The sequence below is a fragment of the Microtus oregoni genome, unplaced genomic scaffold (genome assembly GCF_018167655.1).
Source record: "Microtus oregoni isolate MIOR12 unplaced genomic scaffold, Mior012 000016F_ref0000370, whole genome shotgun sequence".
Lineage (NCBI taxonomy): Eukaryota > Metazoa > Chordata > Mammalia > Rodentia > Cricetidae > Microtus > Microtus oregoni.
This window is the reverse complement of record NW_024543075.1, coordinates 16,208,430-16,224,420: the sequence shown is the minus strand read 5'-3', so window position 1 is coordinate 16,224,420 and position 15,991 is coordinate 16,208,430. Positions and strand designations below refer to the sequence as shown.

General features: G+C 42.4%; 1 protein-coding gene across 3 annotated transcripts in view; it reads left to right on the top strand.

Annotated features, from left to right (window-relative positions):
• Window positions 1–15,548, top strand: part of LOC121457616 (SEC23 interacting protein) — a 46,102-nt gene extending 30,554 nt beyond the window's left edge. The window contains exons 13-19 of one of the 3 annotated variants that reach the window (XM_041666522.1): window positions 4,608–4,805; window positions 7,634–7,789; window positions 8,158–8,260; window positions 10,827–11,012; window positions 11,633–11,792; window positions 12,549–12,650; window positions 15,204–15,548. In XM_041666522.1, coding sequence (XP_041522456.1) covers window positions 4,608–4,805; window positions 7,634–7,789; window positions 8,158–8,260; window positions 10,827–11,012; window positions 11,633–11,792; window positions 12,549–12,630 — 885 coding nt within the window. In that variant the 3' untranslated portion in view covers window positions 12,631–12,650; window positions 15,204–15,548. Of the gene's footprint in view, window positions 1–4,607; window positions 4,806–7,633; window positions 7,790–8,157; window positions 8,261–10,826; window positions 11,013–11,629; window positions 11,793–12,548; window positions 12,651–15,203 lie in introns of all 3 variants that reach the window. The other 2 variants (XM_041666521.1, XM_041666523.1) reach the window with 2 other exon arrangements.
• Window positions 15,549–15,991: the final 443 nt, after the last annotated feature.

Sequence of the window (15,991 nt, the reverse complement as noted above, 5' to 3'; positions counted from 1 at the left end):
AGTACTAAAGACAAAACAGAAAAGGCCTTGCAAATCAACAGCTGAGACAAATATCCATTACCTTGTTCCCCACTGTAGACTGAATCACATTTTACCTTAATAGCAGTAAGTCCCATGGTTCAGGGTCTGAGGGACATGGCTGGAGAGCACCTTCTTAGGCCAGGGTCCAGTTGGTTATAGTATGCAGAGAGGAGGCCAAAGCTAGAGGCTGTGGCAGGAACTGTAAAATAAGTAGTTAGAATTTTTTATTTGCTGAAAAAGATGATAGTGCTATGAATTTGGGATGGAAAGAGAGCAACTCCCAAGGACTTTAGATAAAGCCAACTATTTGATTAGCTGCTGGGAAAAGCTGTGAGATCATCAGGTGCCCCTTTCCCTGCATGTTAAACAAACCACCCGCTATTTCCAGTTCACAGCATTCTCTTCATCTCTTTGGCATCTCCCGGCAGTCTGTGGGCAGATCCCCACAAGTTCCTCTCCACACATGATCTTATCCAAAAGAGAATGAGGTGCTATCACTCTGATGAGCATGGTGTTCCCACACACGTTGTTCCAGGAGTGTGCTGGGGTGATTCTGTATGTAGGCACAGTTGGTTGTCCACACTCAGCAGTGAGGCCAGGCCCATGAGCAAGACAGACAAGGATCCAGGAGTGATATCTTCAGGGTCTCTGCTTCATGGCCTTAATTTTTTTTCTGTATGAAAAAGTCGAAAAGTTCTTTGAAAAACTCCTAGGAGGGTCCTGTTTATCGATTACAATGCCTTAGATATATAAGCTGTGGCATTTTAAGCATGCTTGGAAAGGAATAAGGATCTATAGTATAATCTCACTTTTTAAATTAAATATAGTTGCTTTCAGATGAACCAAGAAACTTTGTCAGCCACTTTGCATTGATTGATTTGAATTGTTCAGAGGTAAATTGTTGACAGATGAAGATAATAGTACTATGTCTTGGTGACTTACTATTACTGAAATAACGGGACTGAAATTAGCCGTTGTTTTTTAGCAAGGATATCAGTATGCATGGCATTTTCATTGGAAACAGTGGTTTTTAGTATTGGGAATATTGTTAGCTACCTCTGTATATGCTGGTTCATTTGTACATTAAATTGCTGTGGGACTCTAGGGGAACAGAATAGCTCCTGGCAATAAGTCATCGTATGGTTTCTTTTTCTTTTTTCTTTTTTTTTTAAATTTTTATTTATTAAGTATATAGTGTTCTGTCTGCATATATGCCTACTCGCCAGAAGGGGACACTAGATCTCATTACAGATGGTCATGAGCCACCATGTAGTTGCTGGGAATTGAACTCAGGACCTCAGGAAGAGCAGTCAGTGCTCTTAACCTCTGAGCCATCTCTCCAGCCCCTCTTTTTTTTTTTTAATTGATATTTATTGAGTTCTACATTTTTCTCTGCTCCTCTCCCTGCCTCTCTTCTCCCCACTTTAACCCTCCCCCAAGGTCCCCATGTTCCCAATTTAATCAGGAGATCTTGTCTTTTTCTACTTCCTACTTCCCATGTAGAGTAGATCTATGTGAGTCTCTCTTAGTGTCCACATTGTTGTCTAAGTTCTCTGGGATGGTGGTTTGTAGGCTAGTTTTCTTTGCTTTATGTTTAAAAACACCTATGAGTGAGTACATGTGATAATTGTCTTTCTGTGTCTGGGTTACCTCATTCAAAATAATGTTTTCTAGTTCCATACATATTCCTGCAAAATTCAATATGTTTTTGTTTCTGCTGTGTAGTACTCCATGTGTAAATGTCACCACATTGTTCTTATCTATTCTTCAATCAAGGAGCATTTAGGTTGTTTCCAGGTTCTGGCTATGACAAACAAAGCTCCTATGAACATAGTTGAGCACATGTCCTTGTGGCACAATTGAGCATCCTTTGGATATATACCCAAATGTGGTATTACTGGGTCTCGAGGAAGGTTGTTTCCTCATTTTCTGAAAAATCGCCACACTGACATCCAAAGGGGTTGTACCAGCTTGCATTCCCACCAGCAATGCAGAAGTGTTCCCTTTTCCCCACAACCTCTCCAGCATAAGTTGTCATCAGTGTTTTTGATCTTGGTCATTCTTACAGGTATAAGATGGAATCTCAGAGTTGTTTTGATTTGCATTTCTCTGATGACTAAGGATGTTGAGCATTTCCTTAAGTGTCTTTCAGCCATTTTAGATTCCTCTGTTGAGAGTTCTCTGTTTAGGTCTGTATTCCATTTTTTTTATTGGATCATGTGTTCTTTTGGTGTCCAATTTCTTGAGTTCTTTGTATATTTTGGAGATCAGATCTCTGTCTGATGTGGGGTTAGTGAAAATCTTTTCCCATTCTGTAGGCTGTCGTTTTGTCTTGTTGAGGTCTTTGATCCATTTGGACTTGAGTTTTGTGCATGGTGATAGATATGGGTCTTTTTTCATTCTTTTACATGTTGATATCCAGTTATGCCAGCACCACTTGTTAAGTATGCTTTCTTTTTTCCATTTGGTATTTTTTTGCTTCCTTGTCAAAAATCAGGTATTTGAAGATATGTGGATTGATATCCGGATCTTCTATTCGGTTCCATTGGTCCTCTTGTCTGTTCTTATGCCAATACCAGTCTGTTTTCAGTACTGTAGCTCTGTAGTAGAGTTTGAAGTCAGGGATTGTGATGCCTCCAGAAGTTCTTTTATTATACAGGATTGTTTGGCTATCCTGGGTTTCTTGCTTTTCCATATGAAGTTAACTACCGTTCTTTCGAGGTCTTTGAAAAATTTGCTGGGATTTTGATGGGCATTGCGTTGAATCTGTTCATATAGTTTCTTGAAGTAGCTTTCTTAGCATCTAGAATATTAAGTTCTATGGATATAGTGAAAGGTAATACTGAACAAGAAAGCAAATTGTAACTGGAAGAACTGAAAATTTTAGAATTTAGGTTTCAGGTTGTGCTACCTCATACAGACAAGGAGTGAGCTAACCAAGCTGTCCAAAATACCTGTGGTGGAATCTGTTCCCTGAGCTGGCTGACTATTTTTTTTTTTATTTTTATTGTCCTTCATATTAACCAGATAGACTACTTTCCTGTGTTCATAGAATTTTGGAATTATCAATAGAAAAGAACAGTTTGGCCAGCTGTTTTGTTAAGCTGCTGTGAAGCAGAAACTAATTTAATCCTTCCCAGTCTAGGGAGCAAGGGGCTCTGACCCTGTGGATAAAGAGGTCCACTTGGCAAGTGTGTGCCTTCTCTTGACAATGTGAGCAGTCAGGGTGTGCTTACCCACCTTTGGGCATGGGCTTTACCTCATTAGCAACAGCATCACTTATATATTTTCCCTGTTGCTTTTGCTGTTTGCTTGTGGAAATGTATAACTCTTGAGGTATTCTGGACAGTGAAGTTTGACAACTAAGCACGTGTGTAGTCAGCACCTAGAAGCGGAATGTGTCTCAGCGCCACCCCGCTGCTTACTGACTACTCCTGACTCTCGGCCATCACCACTGCCATTTCTTTTTTGTTTGTTTGTTTTTTTGAGACAGGCTTTCTCTTTGTAGCCCTGGCTGTCCTGGAACATGCTCTGTAGAGCAGGCTGGCCTCGAACTCAAAGAGATTTGCCTGTCTCTGCCTCCTGAGTGATGGGATTAAAGGCCTGCACCCAGCATCACCCGGCATGATTTTTTTTTAACAGAAATGTTTCTGTCTAGACAGTCATAAGTAGAGTACGTAGAATGTACTGTTTTGTATCTGCCTTCCCATATTTAATAATTTTGAGATTCATGCAAGTTAGCCAATATTAGATTGAATTTTAGCTATTTTGCTATATTTTGTCTTTTGTAATTTTTATTTTTCTAAGGATTATACAGTTTATTATAACAATCATGGCATGTCTTTCCTGATGATAGTAGGTGTCTTTTTTTTTTTTTTTTGGATTTTCGAGACAGGGTTTCTCTGTGGTTTTGGAGCCTGTCCTGGAACTAGCTCTTGTAGACCAGGCTGGTCTCGAACTCACAGAGATCTGCCTGCCTCTGCCTCCCAAGTGCTGGGATTAAAGGCGTGCGCCACCACCGCCCCGCTGATAGTAGTTGTCTTTAAGAAGTACATTTTCTTGGGAGTCTGGAGAGATTGCCTTGCAGCTAAGAGAGCTTGCCTGCTCTTGTAGACGGAACCAGTTTAGGTTCCCAGTATCCACATGGCAGCTGCAACTTCTATTGCTCCAGCTCCAAGGGATGCAGTGCCCTTCTCAAGCCTCCATGGGAACCAACACACATGTGGCGTTCACTCACACAGCGACACATACACAGAGGCACATATCAAAGCTAATAGCTTTTTTTTCTTTTTGAGACAGGGTTTCTCTGTGTATCTTTGGCTGTCCTGGAACTCACTCTGTAGACCAGGCTGGCTCAAATTCAGAGATCTGCCTGCCTCTGTCTCCCTAGTGCTCGGATTAGAAGTGTGCACCACTATGCCCAGCTCAAAAAATAAATATTTTTTAAGAAGTAGTTTTTCCCAGTAGCCCCAGTGTTGTTACTCTGCCTGAATTACTAAGAACTCCTTAATTGCATGACAGCGTTTCTTACAGTGATAGCTACGAACTGGCTGTTCCTCAAGACTGTCTTGACTGTTGTGTTCCAGGAGCAGAGGAAAGCAGCGTCAGAAAAGAAGGCAGCGATGGCTGCTGTGACGAAAGGACAAGACGACAGTGTCCTGAAAACTAAGGAGATGGCTCTTCCTTCTTCAGAAAACAATGAGTCAAAGAGGAAGCTGTCAGTTGGGGCATGCGTGTCTTCTGTGCAAGTTGAGTATGAGTCTTTTGACGTTGGCACGGGACAGGTGAGTGTGTGCTGACAACTAACGGTTTAAGGTTTTGATTTGTTTTTTTTTTCTTGAGGCAGGGTGTCTCTGTGTATCAGCCCTGACTGTCATATAACTCACTCTGTAGACCAGGCTGGCCTCAAACTCAAAGAAATCCTACTGCTTCTGCCTCCTGAGTTCTGGGATTAAAGGTGTGAGCCACTACTGCCCAGCCAGATTGTATTTTTAAAAATTGATTATTGCATGTATTTTTTATTGTGTGTGTATGCATGTCATGACACTCAATCTGGATGTCAGAGGACAACCTGTGGGGTTAGTTCTCTCCTATCGTGTGTGACCTGGGGCACAAACTCAGGACCCTATTAATATCAAGTACTTTTACTCTTGCTAAGCCGTCTTGCTGGCTTCAGATTATATTATTAAGATGTCTTTGTTGCCAGGTATGGTGGAGCAGGTCTTTAGAGACAGGTGGTTCTCTGCGAGTTCAAGGCCAGTTTGGTCTATGCAATGAGTTCCAGGCCAGCCAGGGCCCTCTAAAGAGAGGCTGGCTTTACAGGTGGTTGTAATGTTTCTGAACCTTGAAGGCCAAGCCTTTTTTATCTCTTCTCAGCTTCTCCTTGTTTATGGGCCGACTTTATTGTCCTGCATTAATAGATGTTTCGCTTCCACTGTCCATTTTCACCTCTTCACACTGTCTTCTCTCCTGCAGCTCAGTCCTAGCCTCCCCACCCTTCACAATAGGTGAGGATTGCTGGTCAGGCTTTCTGATAACGGCCTCTGTGAGCTTGGTTGTCTCTTCACTGGTTGTTTCTAAGCAAAGCCACGTTCGAGTTACAGGAGATTATGCTCCAGCACGTTTTTTGGGGGGTGGGGTACACAATTGATCACATATGGAACATATAGTTTGTTTCTGGCTTTAAACCCTTTTAATAAAGCAGTCCAGTGATCAATATTTTAAGCCTTTTTTGTGGTTGTTTTTATGCATGCAGCTTGTCTGGTAATGTACACATGAAAATTCTCAGTTACTGCCGCTTGTACAAAGTGCCAGTCTTCCTGGCAGTCAGGGCTTGCACCTCCCACCTGTACCTTGCAGTGTTTTGTCTTTGTTTTTATTATTTTAAAAGATATATTTTACTTATGTATATGGGTGTTTTGTATGCACGTTTGTCTGTGTACTATGTGCCCTCAGAGACCAGAAGTCAGTGCCAGATCCCCTGGAACTGGAGTTACAGATGGTTGTAAGCCACCATGTGGGTTCTGGAAATAGAACCTGGATCTTCTTTCAGAACAAGTGCTCTTAACCACAGAGCCATCTCTCCAGCCCCTATTCTTTTTTTTCAGTGTTAAAATGAAAACTGGTACTTTGCACATTCATGATAGGTGAATGACACACTCCAGGCCCTTTTCCCTCTAAAAATATGTTTATAGGATCACCTTCACAGTGCCTTTGTTTGTTTGTTTTTAGATTTATTTTTTTGATGTGTGTGAATATTTTTCCTGCTTGTGTGAATGAGTATCATTTTTGTGCCTGGTGTCCTTGGAGTTCAGAAGAGGGCTTTGGATCCTCTGGAAGTGGAATTACAGATGTCTGTGAGCTGCCACGTGAGTGCTGGGAACCAAACTCAGGACTTTTGCAAGAACATCAAGTGTTCTTAACCGCTGAGCCACCTCTCCAGCCTCTAGGATCACTTTTCTAACTTTCTTCTAAAATAATTTTTTTTTTTCAAGTCAGGGTTTCTCTGTGTAGCCCTGGCTGTTCTAGAACTCACTCTGTAGACCAGGCTGGCCTCTAACTCCGAGATCTGCCTGTCTCTGCTTCCCAAGTGCTAGAGTTAAGGACATGAGCCACCACTGCCCAGCTAAGAAGTAAGTTTTTAAACATAAAAATTGAATTGCTTTTTCTTTTTGTATTTCATTTATGTTTCTGATGGCCTTACAGAGAAAATGGCAACATGGTATCACACTGAATTTATTGAGCACTTTTTTTTTTTAACGCATTGTGTGTGTGTGTGTGTGTGGAGTCTGGAGGATACCTTGGATAGGATATTCAGGAACAATGGTTGCTTCCTTTGAGACAGGATCTCTCCTTGATCTGTCAGTCACCGCTTTGGCTAGACTGGCTGGCCAGCAAGCTTCCTGTCTCTGCCTCCCAGCACTGGGGTTTCAGGAATGCACCACCACATCTGGCATCTCTGTGTGGTTTTAGGGATCAGAAGCAGATGCTTTCCCTGTCCAGCCACCCTCAAGCCTCACTTGTGTTTCTTAAGACATTTTTTTCTATTACAAAGTATTGATTTTATCTGATTTCTATTGAATTACATGTCTCTTTATACAAATTCTCCAGACTATAATGGCAATATATGCCTGTGATCTCTGCACTTCATGTAAACTATCCTAAGTGGTTCTTTGGACAAACCATTTTTCTGACGGGGAACTTGCTTTAAGTGTTTTTTTTTTTTTTTTGAGACAGAGTTTTATGTAACCTGGCTGATTTTTAGGATGACCCCGAGCTTTCTTATTCTCTGCCTCTAACTTCCTATGAAGAAGACAGAGTTGTAACAGCATTAACACAGAGCGCTCTCTGTGCTGACGAGTGCTTTCTGTGGCCTTAGTTATTCATTCTTCACTATATTGAGTTCGGTTCAGTGAAAATTCCCATGTTATAACTGAGGCAGAGGCAAAAGACATTAGGAAACTTGACCAAGAGTAGAAGCAGGCCCAAGCAGGGTGACTGTAGGTTCTGCAGTTTGGGCCTGAGCCAGTGCAGACCCAAGAACATTTAAAAATCCAAAGGGTTTGTCTATGTGACCACGGAAGAATGTTTTTTTTTTGTTGTTCCTTCCTAGGTTTCTGTCACTTACAACTCGTTAGACTTTGAGCCGGAGATTTTCTTTGCCTTGGGCTCTCCAATCGGCATGTTCCTCACTATCCGCGGTGTGGACAGGATCGATGAGAACTACCGCCTCCCTACCTGCAAAGGCTTCTTCAATATTTACCATCCGGTGAGTGGCTTGAATTTACTTTGCACTTTAAAAAGAAGAAAGCTCTGTCCTCTTCATCCAGAGATTCTCAGACTCTTGGAAATCAATGGCAGTCACGAGTTGCAGAGCTCAGCCGTCCCTCCTAAGAGTCTGATGCACTTTTCAATAGGTATTTCTACCAGAAAGCTTTTGTTCAAAGGAAAAAAATGTCTTGGTTGCTTTGCTTGCAAAATAATTTCACTTACAAATTTAAAATCTTGTAATTGCCATCAGCTGAGTTAGGTGTGGCAAGAAGTCAGTCTCTGGCTTGCCAGTTAGCGGTTGCCTCCCTAACTGTGGCGTGTAACTCCAAATAAGCACTCACGGGTTTCTGCTCTTCCTCCTCACAGCTTGATCCGGTGGCGTACAGATTAGAACCCATGGTGGCTCCAGATTTGGACTTGAAAGCTGTTCTCATTCCACATCACAAAGGCAGAAAGAGGCTTCACTTAGGTAAGAAGCAACTGCTTTGGGCATTTACTGCAGAGCAGGCGAAAGATTAGGAGTTCAAGGGTGTGCTTGGCTCCAAAATGAGTTACAAGCAGTCCGAGTCACATGAGACCCTGTCACACAAAGCACAATACAAACAAAAACCCCACATAGAGCTGGGCGATGGTGGTGCATGCCTTTAATTCCAGCACTCGGGAGGCAGAGGCAGGCGGATCTCTGTGAGTTCGAGACCAGCCTGGTCTACAGAGCTAGTTCCAGGACAGGCTCCAAAGCCACAGAGAAACCCTGTCTCGAAAAACCAAAAAAAAAAAAAAAAAAAGCCCACATAGTTGCCCTTTCCTGTTGATATTGTAAACTGTGGTGAATTATGAACATTTATTGTGTGTGATGTCTTTGTGATGTGCCAAAGCTCTCTCTTCCCTTGTGGGTTCCCATGGCGGTCAGGACAGGGTGTTGGATCCCATGAACTGGGCTTATAGATGGTTGTGAGTCACCATGTGGATGCTGGGATTGAATGCAGGTCCTCTGCAAGAGCAGCCAGTGCTCTAACTCACCGAGTCACCTCTCTAGCCCTCTTGTGATTAGGTTATGGTAGTGTGTCATTTTTAGAAGGGAGAAGACTAACATTAAAAAGGTATATATTTTCATACAAAAATAAATAAATGTAAAAAGAAGAAATAAAATTAAAATTTTTAGAAGTTAAAATTAGAAATTTGTTAGCTTGCAGGGTGATTTAAATATAATTATTAGACAAACAGGTGTCGAAGGGGTGGGGCTTGTCTTTGAAATTGGAAGTTTAAGTTGTGGTCATCACAGTTGTGTGTGTGTGTGTGCACATGATGTAGATGTGAATGTGTTCATAAATGAAATGAGGTCAGACTACACCTTTGGTTGTTCTCTCCTTCCACCTCGTTGAAATGTGGTCTCTGGTTTTTATCTGCTGCATGTGCCAAACCAGCTGGCCTACAGTTTCCAGGGTTCTCCTACCACCTTTCATACCCTCAGGAGCTCCACAGTACACGGCATATGCTACTCTGAACGGGTTTCATGGATTCTGGGCTTCAAACTGAGGTCTTCACGCTCGCACGGCAGGCACCCTGAGCTGTCTCCTCAGTTCCTTTATTCCGTTTGTTGTTGTTTTTCTGAGACAGGGTTTCTCTGTGTTATAGCTCTGACTATCCTGGAACTCACTCTGTAGGCCAGGCTGGCTTTGAACTGAGAGAGATCTGTCTGAGATCTGTCTGCCTTTGTCTCTGCCTCTGCCTCCTGAGTGCTGGGATTAAAGGTGTGCGCCACTTCTGCTGGGCTCCTTTATCTGGATTTAAAAAATAAAAAAATTACAAGGGCTAGAGTGGTGCCTCGGTGGTTAGAAGAACTGACTCTTCCAGAGGAGCCAGAGTCTACCCCAGCACCCACACAGCCTTCTGCAACCCCACTATCTTCTTTTGGCCTCTGAGGGCCCTGCATGCATGTAGTGCACAGACACAAAGCCCAAATACCCATACACACAAATAATAAAACAATCTAAAAATTAATTTTATTTTTTAAATTACATTTATATGTGCACATGTGTGTGCCATAGTGTTGTTGTGGAAGTCAGAGACCAGCTTGTAGAAATCAATTCTCTCCTTCCTACATGGGTCCTTAGGATCCCTCTCGGCTTGTGAGGCTTGCCACAAATGCCTTTTATAGTCATTTTGCCAGCCTAGAATCTGATATTCTCAAAATTATCTCACTATTACAAATTAAGAAAACTGACTTTTAAAGTTTTACAGGCCTTTTTTTTTTTTTTTGAGACAGGGTCTCTCTCTTCATAGTTCCAGCTGCTCTGGAACTCACTATGTAGACCAGGCTGGCCTTGCACTTAGAGATCCATCTACCTGCCTCTGTCTCCTGAGTGCTGGGATTTAAAGATTTGTGCCCCCATGCCCAGCTGTTATAGGCCTGTTTTAAAAATTTCTGGTAAAAATGTATAGGATTATGTCTGTGTTATGATATTTGATAGGATTATGTCTGTATTATGGTATTTTAACTTCTTTTTGAGAAAAAATTTTTTAGGTTTGGGATGGATCAAATTGTTTAAAAAAAAAAAAAAGCTGGTTGGGGTGGTTCATGCCTGTAACCCCAGTGCTCAGCAGTCTGAGATGTGAGGAGCATCCTAGGCTTGAAGCTCCAAGACACTGCATCAACAACAACAAACAAAAAGCCAGGCATGGTAGTGCATACCTCTAACTTCAGCACTTGGAGGCTGTGGCAGGAGGATTTCTAGTTCAAGCCAGCCCTTCATAGTGAGATCTTGTCTCAAAAAAATCCAATGCACTACAAGAGCTAGTTCCAGGACAGGCTCCAAAACCACAGAGAAACCCTGTCTTGAAAAACCAAAAAAAAAAAAAAAATCCAATGCAAATCAGCATTTTACCCTATTGAGAGTTCCTGGTTCCAAGAGGCTCCCATAAGATTTAAGGGAGAAGGAGGCCCTTACTTGTCTGGTGACATGGTTAACTTTTAATTTCTATGGCACAGAATTCCAGTGGCTAATTAACTTGGTGTGTCATCTGAATCTGTTTAGAGTTGAAAGAGAGCCTTTCTCGAATGGGATCCGATTTGAAGCAGGGCTTTATCAGCTCTCTGAAAAGTGCTTGGCAGACACTCAATGAATTTGCACGTGCTCACACCTCTTCAACGCAGTTGCAAGAAGAATTGGAAAAGGTGGCCAATCAAATCAAAGAGGAGGAAGAAAAGCAAGTAGTGGAAGGTATGTTTGTTATTGAAGCGTTTCCCTGGCATACTGTTGAAGAGCATGATGTGTGATCTGTGGGAGACAGTGTCCCTTCCTAACCTCGTCAGATTGGGTAACTCCTTTGAAGGGGAATACGTCCTCCGAATTCCATGCCACCCTTCATTAACTGTTAAAGAAGTTTTTACCTGATAGTTCTTGGGCTTTTCTCTGCAATTTTAAGATTTTATTTTGGGTCGTTAAGCCAGGGCGGACTATGAGTTGAGAGCTAAGTTTGTGTTCAGGCTTTGTAAAGCGTCCACGAGGGTCCATCCTTCTGCTCCTGCTGAACTGTGGTTTTGAGACTCTATATGCAATGCCAGATCATCTTGCTTTGTGACTTTCAGATTCTAATTCTGCTTCTTTTTTTTCTGCAATGCTCTCTCGCCCCTTCACAACTTCTGTCAGCTGTTGCTGTCTCTTTCTATTTTGTGGAACCAGCCCTCTTCCCCTGTTCTCTGGAGGAATGGGGAGTGAGCCTTATAGCTCCTCAGTTGCTATGAGTGCCAAGCAATATTCATTGAGCCCAGAGAGTCAGCTAAAGTTAGAGAATAATTAAGTGATTGACTTTGATATTGAAATGGTTTAAATTCTAGCAGAAAAGATTGTTGAAAGTCCAGAACTTTCCAAGGATGAGGACTACTTAGGAAAGGTTGGAATGTTAAATGGAGGCCGCCGGATTGACTATGTTCTTCAAGAAAAGCCAATAGAGAGTTTTAATGAATATCTTTTTGCTCTTCAGAGTCACTTATGCTATTGGTAAGTATTTTTCACTTTGATTCTCCTCGAATGGCTTTAACTAGTACAGTGTTTTCACTGTAGTGGGGGTCTTTTACTAATTACCTACTTGTGATGGACTTAATAGATTCACCTGTTGAATTCATACAGTCAAAATATTTCCCCCTTTAGGTTTTTGTTGTTGCTTTCATGCTTCTTTTAAATCCAGATGCAGATACTGAGGAGAGACTTGGCCAGCAGTTTACATTTCTGACTTGTTGGCAACTTTTCTAAGTCTGCATGGAATTCAGTAATCCACAAGGTGGCAGTGTGTCAGCGAGTCATCTGCCCTGACCAGAGACCACGGGTGCTTGTGCAGTGATTTTATAGGGGTATCTTTTTTCTTCCCTAAGAGTTTTTAATTCTATGTATATGGTGCTCTATCTGCATATACACCTGCGTGCCAGAAGAGGGCATCAGATTCCATTATAGGTGGTTGTGAGCCACCATGTGGTTGCTGGGAATTGAACTCAGGAGCTGGCAATGCTCTAAACTGCTGAGCCAACTCTCCAGCCCTATAGGGTATCTTTAATGGCAGAAGTTTAAGGTCTTTAAAGCCATTTTTCCGTATGTCCCCATCACTGAGGAGATTCCCAGCATGACTGTTTTGGAACTGACTGAAGTCCATACAGGCTTTAAAGAGTGCTCTGTGCTCCATGCTTTGCTGTCATCTGCCCATGCAGAACCGAGTAGAATAGCATGTGGGGCACTTACCTCCTTACTTTTTCTTTCTGCTAGGGAATCTGAAGATACTGCCCTCTTGTTACTTAAAGAAATTTATCGAACAATGAACATTATTCCAGAGCAGCCCCAGCACTGAGCAGACTTGCATTTTACTGGGTGAGTTAATCCTTATTAAATGTGTAATGCTGATGTTTGTGCTGCTAAAATTGTTGGGTCCCTTTGTGATAAGATGATAGAGGGAAGTCAGGTCCTCTCGGAATTCTTACTCTCATTTAGAATTTAGGAGTGGACTCAGATGGAAGCCTAAGGACAATTTTATTATTGTTTAAAAGACAAACCAGGCCATGCCAGCTGTAAGAGGAGAATGGAGGAGAGAAAGAAAAAGGAGAAGTAAAAGAAAGGCCATTTAGGCTGGCACAGTGGTGACTTGAACTCTGGCCACAGGAGATGACTGATGAGAGACGATTGAATTTGGGTCTGTTACGGAGAGGAGCCCTCACGAGTCACCAGTGAAGTCACTGTGGATGTAAAGGAATAGAGGGTTACGGAGGACGCCTGTGCGTTTTAATGGGAACTGCGTGATGGTGCTTTTTCCTGGCAGGGCCCATGGAGGAGCAGGTGTTTGGGTGGTGGGGTGGTGGGTAATCACTTCTGGTTTGTTGAGTCAGTAATTGATAATGTTGGTCTGAAGGTGAAAAGAAATCTGAGCGCTAAAGATGACGTCAGAGGCATCAGCATGAATTTGCCATCCAAAGACTCAGAGGTCACCTTGAAGGAGTGTGGGAAAGAGCAGGGGTCCCTGGAGTGAAAGGACTCCAGAAGTTGAGCCCAAGCAAGGGAGGATTGCTGCAGGCAAGGGTCAGAGGACAGGCTTCAGGCAGGTGCAGACGCAGGTCATTACTGGTGATCACACTGGCTTTACTGTCAGGCCAGAGGTCAAAGATGAGGAGAGGGAGTTTTGTCAGAAGTAAGGCAGTGGAGAACACGTATATGTGGTTCAACTTCTTTATTTAGATATTTTAAAGCTTTAAATGAACATTTATGTATTTATATTTGGGTGTATGTGCCATGCATGGTGCATATGTGGAAGCCAGTGGACAGCCTGCTGGAGTAAGTATTCTCTTTGCAGCATGGGGTCCCAAACTCAAACTCAGGTTGTAAGGTTGTGTCATAAGCACCTTTATTCACTCCGAACCATCTCATTGGCCCTTTTTGAATGGATTTATCGAATTTTATTTCATAGTTTTATTATTTATTTACTTATCCTCCACTTTTTTTTTTTTTTTAGAATATTTTTTTAAATATTTATTTATTTATTTATTTATTTATTTTTTTTTGGTTTTTCGAGACAGGGTTTCTCTGTGGCTTTGGAGCCTGTCCTGGAACTAGCTCTGTAGACCAGGCTGGTCTCGAACTCACAGAGATCCGCCTACCTCTGCCTCCCGAGTGCTGGGATATCCTCCACTTTTGAGTGTTAGGTAACTCCCCCCAACATATCCACCTTCACTATTGTACATAGCTTTGACACGTAGCTTTACGTGCTTTTGCCTGTCTCTGACTTGTGATAAGCCTGTGAGTGGCACTGTTAGACCTAGAACATCCCACATTTTGAAAGATTTCTAGTCTGCTCTTACTGTTCAGTTGCATTCTCGAGAAGCCCCTCAGTTTTCATATCTACTGTTAATGTATAATGCCAGTTTTTATTTCTTCTTGACAATACTAATTGTGGCTATTTTTGAATTCTGGCAGTTGAGCACCAGAAATTGCTGAGCCGTCTTGTTTGTTTTCCCTTTGTTAGTGAACTTGAGTAGTTTTGATAGATTTAACCTACCAGTTTCATTTCTTTGTCAGTTGCCTCCTGACCTTTTTGCATTTCCTGGAGGTGTGGGGCAGGGATTGTTGGATGTGTGCACATGTGCCTGTGGCTGTGCCGATGTATTTTTGCTTAAACCGATGGATGATATCCTGCAGTCTCTGTCTGCTTTGTTACTTGTCTCTTATTTTTAGGTTAGATTGGCGGTACACTTTAAAACTAATGACTGCTTAGATATTTAGTGTTGCTTGCTTTTAGTTCTTCCTTTAACTCTAGAAATGTGTGGGCTTGAGAGGGACTTGACTTTCCCTGAGAAAGTAGTCATTGTTTCCTGACTGTATTTGAATGTTGTGTCCTTTTTACTTGATACCTCTATCATTTGCCTAGTATCCGTTTTCTGGGCATTCTGATCAATTTATTTATCATAAGGCATTGCGGGTAAGGGCTACACGTTTGCATCTTTTTGTATTTTTCAAAGGAGTGGTTCTCAGTGTTGCCTCACAGAGATTCACTGCCTCCCACGCACTGGGGTTAAAGGCTTGTACCACCACCACCCGCCTTTTTTTTTTTTTTTTTAAAGACAAAGTTTTATTATGTAACTTAGGCTGGCCTTGAACTTACAGAGATTCCCCTGCTTCTGCCCAGTGCTGACATCAAATGTGTGCTCCACCACAGCCAGCTTTGTTATGCTTCTTGTCCTCACTGATCCCCAAGACCCCACAGATCCTTTTGGAAGGTGTCGGAGGCCCTGGGCTTGATGGAGCTCTGGAGCCATAGCGGCATTGATTAGTCAAGTTGAGCATGTGGCTGGCCTGACTTCACGATGGGAGGGAGCAGTTGTTATTGAGGGTTTGTGACAGTCACTTAGGATTTTTAAAGACTCTGTTGTCTTCCAGGAAGTTCCAGCAGGAGTGCCATTGTTGGGAGGCCCCGTGGTGACCCACCCTCTTGGCTCCAGTGATGATGACAGAAGTGACTCAGCAGCAGTTGCTGACCTCGGCTTCTCAGATGTAGGAATTCATTTTAAAAGGCACAGAAGAAAATCAGTACTGCATTTGGACAGTATAGAAGAAAAACTGCAACCATAAAATAATGCTGTGGAAAATTCTCAGATCTGTTTAGTTGTGTAGTTACCAAAATTAAGTGTGTCCTAATGAAGAGATATTAGTAGCTGCAAATGGTTATTTCTATTTTTTGAAACTATTGTCAGTGGGCTATTAAACTTAACGTTTTTCTTTGTATTAATGCAATATGTTATTTTTATTTAAATATGGACTTCTTGAGAAACTGTATTAACATGATTTTTCAGATGCTTATATATGCTAGGTTGGGCGTGGTGGCACATGCCTTCAATCCCAGCACTTGAGAGGCAGAGGCAGGTAGATCTCTGGTCTATATAGCAAGTTCCAGAACAGCCAGGACAACATAGAGAGACACTTCACAACAAAAAAGAAAAGAAGCTTGCGTTGTGCTTTAAATGTGAATTGCTCTGAGCCGTCCTGGTAGAGTTGTTCCTGCTCGTGACAAGGCAGTAGGCTCCTCAGCCAAGCTGACCTGAGTTTGTGAAGCCGAACACCATCACTGAGAGCCTGGTCACTCTACAGAAGGAGTGAAGCACTTAGATGATGTGGCCTCTCCTGGCTTGTCCACCTCCCGAGAGGTGAGCATGTGGCAGGCTTTCGTT